We start from the raw sequence: 14211 nt of genomic DNA, 5'->3' as shown, positions 1-14211 counted from the left end.
AGTATGCTGAGTTGAAATCAAGAGCATGTGCTGCTGTTGTTTCCATGCCCAGAACTTTGTTTGAAATAGCTTGTATAAAAAGTAAAAGATGAGGGGGCTTCCTAGGTGGCGCAGTGGTTAAGAATCTGCCTGCCAATGCAGAAGTCACGGGTTTGATCCCAGTTCCAGGAAGATCCCACATGCTGCGGAGCAACTAAGCCCGTGTGCCAAAAAAAAAAAAAGTAAAAGATGACTGTTGTGAAAAAGTACTTGATAATATGGATATCTTTCCATTTTTATTATCTTATGTACATTAAAGTAAGTACATTTTGCTAAACCAAGTAGAACAATCAATTGTAGAGTTATAGATTTGAGAGGAAAAGTGGTATTTACTGGCAGTATGATAGCCACAGATGCTTTCCAATGAGTATTTTGCATTAGTTTAGATTTCAGGTTATTTATTTTAAACATTAGAATAGTTTCATTGGTAATTCTGTAGAAGAATGTATAGTGTACATCTGTTGACATTTTCTACTCTTCTTTCTTATAGTGCTAAAATCATTATGTAGAGTTTGCCATTTTAGCTTAGAGTTTTAGGTAGTAAAGGATGTAATAAAACACTATAAGTTGCAGTTTCCCAAATGGTATTAGTGGGATAGCTTTTTTAAAAATTATACACTTCCTAAAAGATTATTGTTTATTAGGATATTAAGTGGATTAGTTAGCATCATTAGTACAATTTTTTTTTTTCTGGGATCCTTTTTTCTCCTTTTATAGTGCATTTTAAGCTAATTATTATTTGTTCCTGTTTCATCGATGGAAATATTTTTCTTTAGAGGATGCAACTGGATATTATTCTGACAAGTTTGCAAGATCATACCCATGTAGCCTCTTTACTTGGCTACAGCTCACCCTCCGATGCTGCTGACCTCTCTTCTGTTTGTACTGGCTATGGAAACCTGTCAGATCAACCTTATGGCACTCAAAGCTGCCATCCAGACACCCATCTGGCTGAAATTTTGATGAAGACTCTCTTAAGAAATTTAGGATTTTATACAGTAAGTTGCTCTTTTTTTGTTGTAAAAAAGAGAATAAAACTTGGGTTGGGTTTTTTTTCATTTGTTTTGTTTTTTTTGTATAGAGTAGGAATCACTTCAGGTTAATGTATTTTAACATTTAAGTGGTTATGAAATAAATAAAACTAGACTCCACTATCCAAAAGGGGGAAATGTGTCAGGTCTTCTGAAATATTGTGAGTGCCAAATGACTTGTAGTTGAGAATTCTAGATTTATTTTGGAATTTTAGCAAATTTTTTCTGATATTAATCTACAGATAAACACATAAAATAATGTACAGAATAAACAAATAAAAATAGTCAACATTGTGCAAGAGAAGAATAATGAGGAAAGGATTAACCTTACCAGATATAATCTTATAATTAAACAATGTGGTTGGTACTGACTAAAAAATAGCCTGATCAATAGGAGAGAAGACAATGTACAGTATAGCTTTCTCTGTATTAGGATATCCTTAATTTTTACTCTCTGGTGTTTCTTAGATCCATTTCTTTTTTTCTTTCCATTTCTATGGGTTCTAATCCATGCCATTGTGACCCAATGGTAATAGCAGTATTATAGCTGTTGTCACTGTTGCTGGTCTCCTCTTAGCGTCTTACTGCTGGAATAACCTTGTTGTGTTAAATAACCTCATTTTAAAAATCAAAACTTTTTCAGACCCTTCATCATTTGGCTTACACACCACATTCATCTGAGCTCATGCATGGCACACCTGTCTCCTCTTCTCTCTTCTTGTCTGCCAATCTATGACTTCTTTAATACTTGACTGTTGTAGGAAGCCTTGCTCAAATAACATTTTCTAACCATGTAATTTATAACTGCATGCCTCTCATCAATTTTTAGAGTCAAAGTGTACTTTACTATATATGACTTAACTTTGAATTGTTTGTGTGTCATTTCATATTGTCTTCTGCTCTTTTCAGGGTCAGGTCTGTATATTTTTTTTCTTCTGTACAAGTCTTAGTGTTCTGTTCTTCCCAACTTAAAAGTTGTTGACTAAGAGTGACAGTTGTTCCTATAGAATTATTTTCTTTCAGATTTAAGAATGTAAATTTGATCTGGTGTTTGGCTGCAAATAGAATGGGAACAATGTTATAGTATATCCATTTGGTATTGACTGAAATTTTTTCCCGAAGTTGTCTTAAAGTAGTGCCTTTCTTATGCCAATAGGGCTGAGGTAGTTGTGTATATTATATGAAAGTGGAAATAAAATTCTGCTTTTAGGTTGAAAATCATAAATTATTGTTTCTTTCTGATATAATTTAAACCAAATTTGTGATGTTCTAAGATTTTAAAATAATGGTGTTTGTCTTTGTTTTGGCTGCTGTAGTAATAGAATACCACAGAGTGGGCAGCTTATCTACAACACAAATTTATTTCTCATAGTTATGGAAATGGAAAGTCCAAGATTAAGGAGGCAGCAGTTTTGGTGGTGCCTTCCTCTTGGTTCATAGACGTTTGTCTTCTTGCTGAGTCCTCACACAAGGGAACTCTCTGGGGTCTCTTTTGTAAGGTCACTAAATCCCATTCATGAGGGCTCTGCCCTCATGACTTAATCACCTCCTAGAGGCCCCACCTCCAAGTACCACCACATTGGAGACTGGGTTCAACATAAGAATTTTGAAGGAACACAAACATTCAGTCTCTAGCAGTGCTAATTTGGCCGCTTATAATGGTGCTTATATAGGAAGGGCCTTATGTTCTGAGACTCTCTCTTGCATATTATAATCAAAGATCATACTTTATGCATAAAGATATTCATCACATTATCATAAGAAATAAAAGTTGGAAACAACTGAAATATTTAAAAATTGGGGAATGGTTAAGTAAATTATGATATATATGCTCAATGGAATATTATGTCTTTTAAATTTTATGTACACATGGTTTATGAAAACATAAAAAATACTTGTGGATTTGTTAGAAAAGAGAAGACTAAAAAAGTCACCAAAAAAGGAAAGAAATACACAAAAAATATTAGATATGGTGGTTGGCTAAATGGTGATTTAAACTTTAAAAAAAGTTTTGGTATTTTCTAAATTTTTTACATTATTTCTTTAAAAAAATTTTTTAACTTGAAATAACTTAAAACTTCTGCAAGAATTACAAGAATCATTCAAAGAACTCTCCTGTACCCTTCAGCCAGATTTGTCTTTCCTTATTTCCTTTTTTCCATCCATCATTTGAGAGTAAATTGTAGATGTCATGCTGGCTATTCCTAAGCACTTAAACATGTATTTCTTAAGAGAGAGGGCATTCTCTTACATAACAACAGAACAATTATTGAATTCAGGAAATTTAACATTGACACAGAACTATTGTATAATATATAGTCCATATTCAAATTTCTACAGTTGTCCCAGTAATGTCCTTTATGGTACCCTCCCCCTACCCCCCAAATCCAGGATCGTACATTGTATTGGGTTGGCCAAAAAGTTCGTTTGGGTTTGGGTTTTTCCGTAAGATGTTTCTGTAAAAAACTTTTTTGGTGAACCCAATATTTAGTTGTCATGTTTCTTTAGGCCACTTACTTCTTTTATAATCAGAAACAAATTTAATTTCTAAGAATTTTGTTCTTAGAAATTCAAATATGTGACAACGAAACCTTTACATAGGAAGTCAGGAAAGCAATAGCATTAAAATATTGACGTCTTTGGGTATTGGTTTTTTTTTACTGTTTTCTGCACTTTCAAAGTTTTTGTGGTGAAACATTATTACTTTTTTTAAATGGAAAAACAAATTGGAATTGCTTGATAAATCTTACCATCTTATAGCTAATGACAACATAGCAAAGATTTAAAGACTAATAATGGGAGAAAGGAGATAATGGCTTCTTAAATTAGAATAATTTATGGTAGGACATTAATTTCACTTTCAAGCACTTTAAATATAATCTTCATTTATGTATCATTTTAGGATCAAGCATTTGGGGAGCTAGAAAAGAATAGTGATAAATTTCTACTTGGAACATCGTCTTCAGAGAACAGTCAGCCTGCTCATCTTCATGAACTGCTATGTTCACTGCAGAAACAGCTGCTGGCATTTTGCCATATCAATAACATTAGTGAGGTATGTGATTCTTTGCCTTTTATGGTCATTTCTCAGGGACCTTGAAACTCAGATATTTGGGTAAGCTATGATATTATTGTACCTTGAATCTTCCAAAATAGTAATTTAGGAACTTTTTTCCTCAGAACTCAAGCAGTGTGGCATTGCTTCATAAACATCTTCAGCTCTTGTTGCCTCATGCCACAGATATTTATTCACGTTCTGCAAATTTGCTCAAAGAAAGTCCTTGGAATGGCAGCGTTGGAGAAAAATTGAAAGGTGTGTTTAGTACTGGCTTTCGTATTTAATCAGTGGTTGTAAAGCAAGAGTTCTTGGCCTTTCCAAAGCCTTAAGAGAGCCTGCAACCTCTGAGTGGAACAGGAATGACCTTGAATCTCCTTTGTTATTGAAGATCCCTTTGATCTTGGTTTTGGGGTGATAGCAGCAGTGATTGATCTGATTAATCTTAAAAGATGCTAATTGGTGTGACAGAGATCTAATTTAAATGAATTAGATGATATATACTCAAAAAGATTAATATTAAATGGCATAAAGTGAGATTTTCATCTATTTCTTAACCTTCCTTTAGCATTTGCCATCCTCTTTCCTTCTTCAAATGCTTTCTTTTTTCTGGTCTTCTGTGTAGTCATAATCCTGTATTTACACATATCTTTCTTACCACACTTTTTCAGTCTGTTCCTATAAGCTTCTCTTTCTCGGGTGTACCCTTTAATGTTTAGGATCCTCTGAATTTTGCCCTCAACCCTCTTTTCTCCAAGAATGATCTTGTCTAGTCCCATTGTCTTTAACCACCATGTGTGTGTTGACTCCCATATATGCATCTAGCTGAGAACTCATTTTTGACACAAGAGCCTTTCTCTAGTTACCTAATAGGTGCTTTTTGTTGATTGTCCCAAAGATAACTAAAATTTGGTAAGTCTGTCCAAAAGCAACTTATTTCTGAAGTTTCCTCACTGAACAAAGAAATAAACTGAGAAACTAAACCCTTGCTTACTAGACACTTCTATTTTGTTGTTCTATAGGCATCTAAAATTTAATTTGTTGAAATTGAGTTCATCTCAGAATAGTCCTCCCTTGCCCCCAAATACAATAAAATATTGAAACAGAATTGATTTAAAACCAATACAGATAATAAAAACAGATTCTTTGAAGTGATTTTAATTTTTTTAAAAAAGTAAATTTGGTTTAAAAACACGTAAAAGACTAGAACATAGCACTAGAACATAGCACCACGAGGGCAGAAATTTTTAGTTCTTTGTTCACAACTGTATACCTTTCACCTATAATAGTGCCTTGTGTGTTGTATGTCTTTTTCAATAAATGTTTCTTGAGTAAATCTGAAAATGAGAATAAATTTGTGAGTGAGAAATTCATAGTGCATTTTAAGGGAAGCAGCTATAATCCTTTGAATTTGTTGGCTCAAGGATATGTGTGCTTTCCCATAGTGTCTGTTGGTGACACTTTCTGAAAGTGAGTAAATACTAACCACACCCTAGCTACCAGAGAGTTATATAATAATTCAACAAAGAGTTATTGAATTGGTGTACTCTGTTTCTAGGCAAAAGTAGTATATATTAGTGTTTTTTTTAAGTTAGTTTGAAGTAATTGATCCATGTTAAATTTCTTACCCTTCATAGATGTGATATACGTCTCAGCTGCAGGCAGTATGCTCTGCCAGATTGTTAACTCCCTGCTGTTACTCCCAGTGTCGGTGGCTCGGCCTTTATTGAGTTACCTCCTCGACTTGTTGCCACCTCTTGATTGCCTTAATAGACTCCTGCCCGCTGCCACTCTTTTAGAAGACCAGGAGTTACAGTGGCCTCTTCATGGTAAGTAAAGATGATAAAGGAACAAATAATGCTTTTGAAGAAAAGTTGTTCTCTTGCATGCATCAGGCAAATCGTATCTGACACTTGGGTGTTTAATGTAATCAAAAGATAAAGTTGTTACTTTCTAAGTGCTTAAAGTGGGCAACTGAGATGGAAAAATTTAAGAAAGTTGCTTGTGTATAAGTGTCACGAATAGAAGTCTTTTTCTGATTGTCAGGCTTGAGTAGTATATTTCATTGATTCCAAGACATGCTTTTTTTCATGAAGTTTTGACATGGCTTAATTTGGATACAGCTTACAGTGGATGATAGGAAAGCATTGTTTCACAAATCAGTCAATAGCATAATGACACATTTTATAATCAATAGGTTGATTTAAGTTTTATTTCTTTTTTTTTTAATTGGAAAGTCTCCAGTTCTTTCGTTATTTATTTTTTTGTTTATTTATTGGCTGTGTTAGGTCTTTGTTGCTGCAGCGTGGACTTTCTCTAGTTGCGGAGAGCGAAGGCTACTCTTCATTGTGGTTCACAGGCTTCTCATTGTGGTGGCTTCTCTTGTTACGGAGCACAGGTTCTAGGTGCATGGGCTTCAGTAGTTGCGGCATGTGGGCTCAGTAGTTGTGGCATGTGGGCTCAGTAGTTGTGGCTCATGGGCTGTAGAGTGCAGGCAAAGCGCAGGCTCAGTAGTTGTGGCTCAGGGGCTTAGTTGCTCTGCAGCATGTGGGATCTTCCCGGACCAGGGCTCGAACCTGTGTCCCCTGCATTGGCAGGTGGATTCTTAACCACTGTGCCACCAGGGAAGCCCAGTTTTATTTCTTAAGTGCAAAGAATTTTAGTTTTAAATATATTTGACAGTAAAATATTTTGTATTTTGGTTGGATATGTGGATAATTGATTGAATATAAAAGAAATTGGGAACCTATCTTTCTGTGTTTTTCTTTTTAGGTACTTTATAGGAAATAGTATTTTGATTTTAGACATAATATGTGAATTCACTATTAATTTATAAAGATGTTGATGATTTTATTCTGTTGAATATAGCTAAAAATATCATATCTGGAAAACATCAATGTATTTTTTCATTAAAGTCTGTTTATCCTAAGGCTATCAAAAGAGTTTTAGTACTGAAATCTTAAAAACCTTTCAAGTGTAAGTGAGGTCACACATGTTATGGAAAGAATCCTGGGCTAAGGCATTAAAAGATTTAGATTGTAGTGTTGGCTCTGTTTGAACTTGGCTGTATGATCTTGGGCAAGTCAGTTATAACTTCTTAAAGCCTTGATTTCGTCTCCTGGAAAGATCAGGATTGGACAGAATACTTTGAGGGCCTGTCTTACATCCCATTCTTCTGTGACAACTGGATTTAGATGAAATCAGATGTTAAGGTTACAACTGTATAGGATATTGATTAAGCTTTATATGGACCCATTCCAGGTTTACTCTTGTTTTTCTAAAGCATCTCAGAATTTGCTAAGAGTTACTCTATTTGTGTTCAGTGAGGTAGGTGTGATTTTATTTTGGATTTTTGTATCTGTGTTCATAACTGATTTTTTTTTCCCATAATTTTTATTTTTCATGCTATCCTTGTGTCAGTTTTACTACCACATTTATAATAACCTCATAGCATCAGTTTGGAATCTTCCTTTTTTTTTCTTTTTCTCTGAAATAATTTGTGTAATTAAGGAGTTATCTCTCCTTGAAGGTTTAAAAGACTTTATCAGTAAAAACTATCTGGCCCTAGTGTTTTTTTATAGATAGGGTTTTGGCTATTAATTTTCTTTTTTAGTGGTTATTGTTCTCTTACAGCTTTCTTTTCTTTTCAAATCCATTTCAGAAATTGGTATTTTTTCAGAAAATGTCATTTTATTGGTTTTCAAATTTATTGACACAGATTTGTTCATAGTATTCACTCATGTTTTTAAAAATCTCTAGTGTATCTGTGGTTATATCCTCTTTTTTTATTTTTAATTTTAAAATTTATACCATCTTTTTTTCTGGATTAATTTTATTAGAGGTTTGTCCATTTTATTAGTGTTTTCAAATAACCAGTTTTTGAATTTGTTGATCTCTTCTATTTTTCTTTTATGATTTCATTGATATCTGTTCTTATCTTTATGGCTAAGTGTAGTTTCATTTATTGATTTTTTTAAGTGAATAACTTTTAAAAACAAATGTACAGTAAGAAAGCATGGGTGTGGATCTTAGTATGGGACAATTCTGAATTCAGGCCTTAAAAGCATTAAACAATACTAAGTGTCATTTTACTAGATCAGCACTTGTTTTGATTTTGGAGGGATGAGCTGTACCTAAGTTACTTACTCTTAAGGTTGAAATTTGATCTGGATAGTGAAAAGTAGGAATGGTATCAATGGGGGATAATTCTGCCATGTACTGTTTCTCGATGTTTATCTTAAAATCAGTAACTTTATGAGACAGATTTTTATTTGATAGCAAACTTATCTGAATATATTTTAAATTAGCCTAGTAAAGAAAATATATACAGAAAGTATTATAATTTGTGTTTTCATTAAAAAATTATTTTGCTTCAATATCTTGTTGCAGTACAATAGAATGAAAAAGCTTAAGAATCTTGAATGCCAGATAAATTACTAATGATTTTGTCTTCAGGAGGGCCAGAACTGATTGATCCTGCTGGCATGCCATTACCTCAGCCAGCCCAGTCCTGGGTGTGGCTTGTTGATCTGGAAAGAACAATTGCTCTTCTTATTGGGCGATGTCTTGGTGGCATGCTTCAGGGTTCGCCTGTGTCTCCAGAGGAACAGGACACTGCATATTGGATGAAAACACCACTTTTTAGTGATGGTGTAGAAATGGACATCCCTCAGTTAGGTAATGTGCTTCTCTGCAACATTTAGAATACATGCTTGTGTTTGTACCTCCTTTGGAGATTTCTCTTATTCTGGGTTTGCTGAATAGAGAACTGATAGAAAACAAATGCAACATTTGCAGCGTAGGGGATCTGAGACTAACTTGGAGCCCTCAGAAAAGCAGTTAAATCCTGCAGCATTGTATAGTGAAAAGAGCCCCTGAACTAAGGAAATGTAGGTCTGATTCTACTCTGTTATTATTTATCACTCATTTTGAGCAAGTGATCTCATTCATAAAAATGGGGAAATGTTTGATTGCTTGTGTTCTGGAGCTTGTGTTCTAACTGCTTCTTAGAAGGTTACTGACCATAACTTAGCAGGGCTCAGGTCATTTGTGTGGGCCAATCCATTCTCCTCCCAGCCTGTTCTGCTTTCATGCTGATGTTACCTTGTGTGATTCCTTATTTTTTTCCCTCCTCATTTGTAGTACCTTTGGGGTTTCCTTTCCTGCCTCATCTCCCATTTGTCTACTTTGCTGATAGGCCAGCTCTCAGACTGTCTGAACATGAGAATTTCTGCAGCTCTTGAACAGATAATGTAGCTGTTTTATCTAAGGATTGGTCCTTCAATCTCTCTGGGCCTCTAATTTCAATCCTTAAAATAATGAGTTAGAGTAGATAACCTATATGGTCTCATTAGATTTTAAATTTATTATTTCTCTGATAAGAGAAAGAGACTCATAATGTCCAAGAGGCAAAATCTAAGAGAAATCTCAATCTAAGAGAATCTCAAGAGGAGAAACAAAGAATATAAACCATGACAAAAATCATGGAGATTCTGCTTTGGGGTTAGATGGTTGAAGAGTGGGGGTGAGATGATACACTTGTTTTCCAAATAGGAGTATATATTCGTTGTTTCATTTATGAACCAGAAAGTGATTCCAGCCATGGCTGTTGAATGCTAGACTGGTACTTAGGAACATTTTTATCAAAAAAAGTAAAATCATGGTTTTTTTCAAGGGATATTTAACATCATAAAGATGGTTCCAGTGGTATTAGTGTTTAACTCTTTGATAGTCCCAAATGTCCTCCTGAGGACAAAAGTATCGGTATCTCTACCTTCATATTTCTGTTATGTCTACTTTACTCACTTAACTGGCCTTTGGTATGAATAAAATCAGTTTCCGTTTTAATGTTATTTTTCAGTTTTTAAATTATAAAATTATGAAACTATTAAAATGTTACTTTTTATGTTTAAATACTTGCATATATTAGGAAAAGGGTCTTATTTTTGTAAAATTGTAAATAAATTATAACAGTTATATTATGGGTTAAATTGACTTTGGGTATTAACCCAGGAACCTGTCAGTTAGAGAAATGTTGTGTTTTTCAAAGGGAAAATGAATTCTTAATGCCAAATGTCCCATTGGAAAATTAGGAACCACCTGAACAAATGTATATATATAGTTGAGAAATTGTTCATGTAAGTATCAATATCTTTGATTTCCCTTAAAATCATGCTTAAGTGATTATTTTCCCTTAAGTCTACAAAAAGAAAAAAAAATCTTTGCTGCTCTTTTTCCCAGTGGTCCCATGTTTCTCAACAAAGGTATCAGTCTGTTTTGAACAAGAAAGTTCTTTGATACATAAGACTGTGCTGCACATGTAGGGCCCTGCCTACCAACATGCCAGAACTCCTCCCTGAAATGTTACATTTGGTCACACAAAGAAAGGAGTGATACTACCCCCAATTAAGAAGCATTCAAGGACTTTACCGTTGTAGCATCTACTTAAAATGGTTTGAAATGTATCATTTCATACACATTAAGTGAATATGGTAAGATTTTATTTGTAGCACTAAAATTTATGAAGCTTGAAATTGAAAACCTGTGTAATTTTTTTTTTAGATAAATGTATGAGTTGCTTATTAGAAGTAGCTCTTTCGGGAAATGAAGAGCAGAAGCCTTTTGATTACAAATTGCGGCCTGAAATTGCTGTCTACGTAGATTTGGCATTGGGTTGTTCAAAAGAGCCTGCTCGAAGCCTTTGGATCAGCATGCAGGATTATGCTATTAGTAAAGGTAAGATGAAGAGGATAAAGAGGGTAAATGTGTAGATAGTTCATAATAATAACTAGTGTAAGTATAATATATGTAAGTAGAAAATCATAGGGGTTACCCTATTACTTTTTAAAAAAAAATAATTTATTTATTTTATTGGCTATGTTGGGTCTTTTTTGCTGTGCACAGACTTTCTTTTTAGTTGCAGTGCGTGGGGGCTACTCTTCGTTGTGGTGCGCGGGCTCCTCATTGCCGTGGCTTCTCTTGTTGTGGGGCACAGGCTCTAGGTGCGTGGGCTTCAGTAGTTGCAGCACATGGGCTCAATAGTTGTGGCTCATGGGCTCTAAAGCGCAGGCTCAGTAGTTGTGGTGCACGGGCTTTGTTGCTCCACGGCATGTGGGATCTTCCTGGAGCAGGGATCGAACCTGTGTCCCCTGCATTGGCAGGTGGATTCTCAACTGCTGCACCACCTAGGAAGCCCTACCCTATTACTTTTTTATAGAAAAAGGAATTTTACAATTAACATTTTAAAAACAGTTTCTTATTCCTCTCTGTGAAAAATACTCTGTGTATTTTTTTATATACATGTACCCCACTTGAAGAAAATTCACGATGGGAAAATTGAGATTTATATAAAGGATAAATCCAGAGGCAGGATTTTACTGAAGGAGTCCATGCAATGTAAATGGATCTAGTATAAGAGTTTGTTTAATGAATCTCTTCCCTTTGCAAGCCCTGGTGAAGAACTGAAATGATGTATATGTGGAAGTCTGAGCTCTGGGCCTGGTCATTTTCTTCCTCTGTAAAATACTTGCCGATTTTAGAGTGCCAGTGAAGATACCAGTTTGAAATGAGATATATTATTAAGTACAGCAGTAAAGTGCTATGCAAGTGTGTGGTGGTATTTCAGTTTCTAATATTACTTGATTAATAAAATTAATTTTATGTACAAGTTTTCAAAGGATATACCTGATTTCTTTTTAGCTCCCATACTTTCTCCTTTTCATAATGACTTGGATTGTTCAGAATCACATACCCCTAGCTGTCTTTCTACACATTGCTCTTTCTTTATTCTCCACGCCCTATTTCTTTGGATTTTCTTCTTTCTGTGATAAAAATGGTAAAAGTAAATACATTTTCACCTTTACTTTTTATAATAAAAACGAGATACATATCATTCAGATCTTTAAAACACCAATGAGATGATATCTTTGAAAGTTTAATCTCATCCAGTTTGTCATTCATTTATTTATTCTAGTGTGTTGACTTTCACCAGTGGTAGAAAAGTATAACAGTGGAGGAGTCAAAAAAAGCTTACTTTCTAAGTTGTATCTTCTGATATTCTCTTATTTGCATCATATTCTTGGAATGTGGAGTTAGGTTTTCTTTTATTTCATATTACTTGTTATTTTGCAATGAGCACTTTAAAAAACTGGATATACAACTCGATGAGGGGTGATGCCTTAGAGGGCTGGGATGGGGGGGGAGTCGCGGGAGGGAGGGAATATGGGGATATGTGTATAAATACAGCTGATTGACTTTGGTGTACCTCAAGAACTGATACAAGAGTGTAAAGCAATTATATTCCAATAAAGAGCTTAAAAAAATAAAAAAAAATAAAAAACTGGGTATAAACATAAGATGAATAAAAACTCATATGGCTCCATTTGTTCATTTGCTTGTACACTATAGCCTAGACTTTATACTGAATAGTGGAAACACATTTTGTAGTGCTTGGTATGAAATGACTATAACTTTAGTGAAGGTGTTTTAAAAGAACCCATTATTTTATTTTTTATTTTTTGAACCCATTCTTTTAAACTTTTCATAGGAGGATAATCCTGCTAAATTGGAAACAAACACTACAAAGGATGTTACTTTAGTTTGCTTTTAAATTGAATATTAGTCTTCTTGACATGGGGTCTTGTTTGATTTTAAGTCATAGCAGTGTTCAGAATAGCAGGTAATCCCTTGGAACAGATGATCTCTCAGGAGCCTAGTGTGGAAAATTTTGTATGTAATATACAGATTATCATTTTGAGATTCTCTATTGCCTGTAAGATTTTCTTAAAATCTGACATGTTTATATTCATATTTTGTATTTGTATTCATGTAAAATAGGTAAGTCTGAACTTAGTTTTTTACCTAAGCATCCAGAAATGACTGGAAAACCAAGCTGTAAAATTTTTCTCTCTTAAGATAAGAGTTTTAAAAAGGGATTAAGAACAAATGAAGTTAACTTGAGGCTTAATATTTTCCAAGGGTGTTTTTTGTTTGTTTGGTTTTGTTTTTAAGTAGCATCGTAAATCTGTCAAATTAAAGAGTCTAGTAGACATTCTGGGAGTGGAGTAGACAGTAAACCTCCCATCCCCATTTGGAATCTACTGAATGTATTGCATTTTTCAAGTACAGTACTAGTGTGCTAACATGGAATTAAAGAAAGCAGCTGACTAGTTCTCATCATCTAATGCTGTGATTTGGGTTTTCAATTGCACGTACTCACCTTTGTCCAAATGTTATTTCATTTCTTACCCACCTAAATGTACATGTATTCACAGTATCTACTTTAATGGATATATGCACACTGGACTAGTTTACTCAGTATCTCTACTAGGATGTTTCATAGGTGGCATTCAGAACCAGACTCCTGATTACAGATACGTATCTTCCCAAAGGACTGTTTTTGTGATCTTCTCTCAGTAAAAGCCACCTGCATTCTAAATACGTTGTAGTCATCCTTGATTTCTCTCATGTTCACATCTGATCCATCAACAAATTCTTTCAGCTCTACCTTCAAAATATATATGGAGTCTGACCACTTCTTACTACCCTCACTGCTACTACTTTGGTCTGAGCCACCACCATTTCTTACCTGAATTACTGTAATAATTACTTCTGTTGCTGCTGGTCCAATAGTAAATTCTGCACTCAGCAGTTAGAGGCAGCCTTTTAAAACACAGACCACATCATCCCATATCTCTGTTCGAAGTTTTCTAATGGTCATTCCTATTTCCCTCAAAGTAAAACCTAAAGGACTTGCAGTGGCCTGCAAGGTCATATGTGACCTGGACCCCAGACAGCTCTCTAATGTCTCCTACCACTCTCATGCACATATATTTTGCTCTAGCTGCGCTAGCCTCCTTGAACTCACCTCAGGGCCTCTACATAGGTTTTTTGAAAGGACACTGTTTCTGTGTGGCTTCTTCCCCTACCTCATCTAGATCTCTCTGCTCAATTGTAGCCTTATCAGAGACCCTCTCAAACCAGCCTATAAAAAATAATAAACCCACGGTATTCCCTGTTCTTTTCACCCTGCTTTATTTTTCTCCACAGCACTTATCTGTCATATTAATGATTTTATTTATTTCTCCC

General features: G+C 34.7%; 1 protein-coding gene across 15 annotated transcripts in view; it reads left to right on the top strand.

Moving 5' to 3' along the window:
• HERC1 (HECT and RLD domain containing E3 ubiquitin protein ligase family member 1) overlaps window positions 1-14211 on the top strand; it is a 210247-nt gene that overhangs the window by 89928 nt on the left and 106108 nt on the right. For all 15 annotated transcript variants that reach the window (XR_009051410.1, XM_057722762.1, XM_057722765.1 and 12 more), the window contains 6 exons: window positions 816-1037; window positions 3973-4125; window positions 4251-4383; window positions 5763-5954; window positions 8581-8802; window positions 10687-10860. Coding sequence is in view for 14 of the 15 variants with exons in the window: in XM_057722762.1 (XP_057578745.1) it covers window positions 816-1037; window positions 3973-4125; window positions 4251-4383; window positions 5763-5954; window positions 8581-8802; window positions 10687-10860 (1096 nt within the window). In the remaining variant the exon portion in view is untranslated. The remainder of the gene's footprint in view (window positions 1-815; window positions 1038-3972; window positions 4126-4250; window positions 4384-5762; window positions 5955-8580; window positions 8803-10686; window positions 10861-14211) is intronic.

Source organism: Hippopotamus amphibius, chromosome 2 (genome assembly GCF_030028045.1).
Source record: "Hippopotamus amphibius kiboko isolate mHipAmp2 chromosome 2, mHipAmp2.hap2, whole genome shotgun sequence".
In the NCBI taxonomy this organism is placed as follows: domain Eukaryota; kingdom Metazoa; phylum Chordata; class Mammalia; order Artiodactyla; family Hippopotamidae; genus Hippopotamus; species Hippopotamus amphibius.
This window is presented reverse-complemented; position numbering and strand designations above follow the sequence as displayed.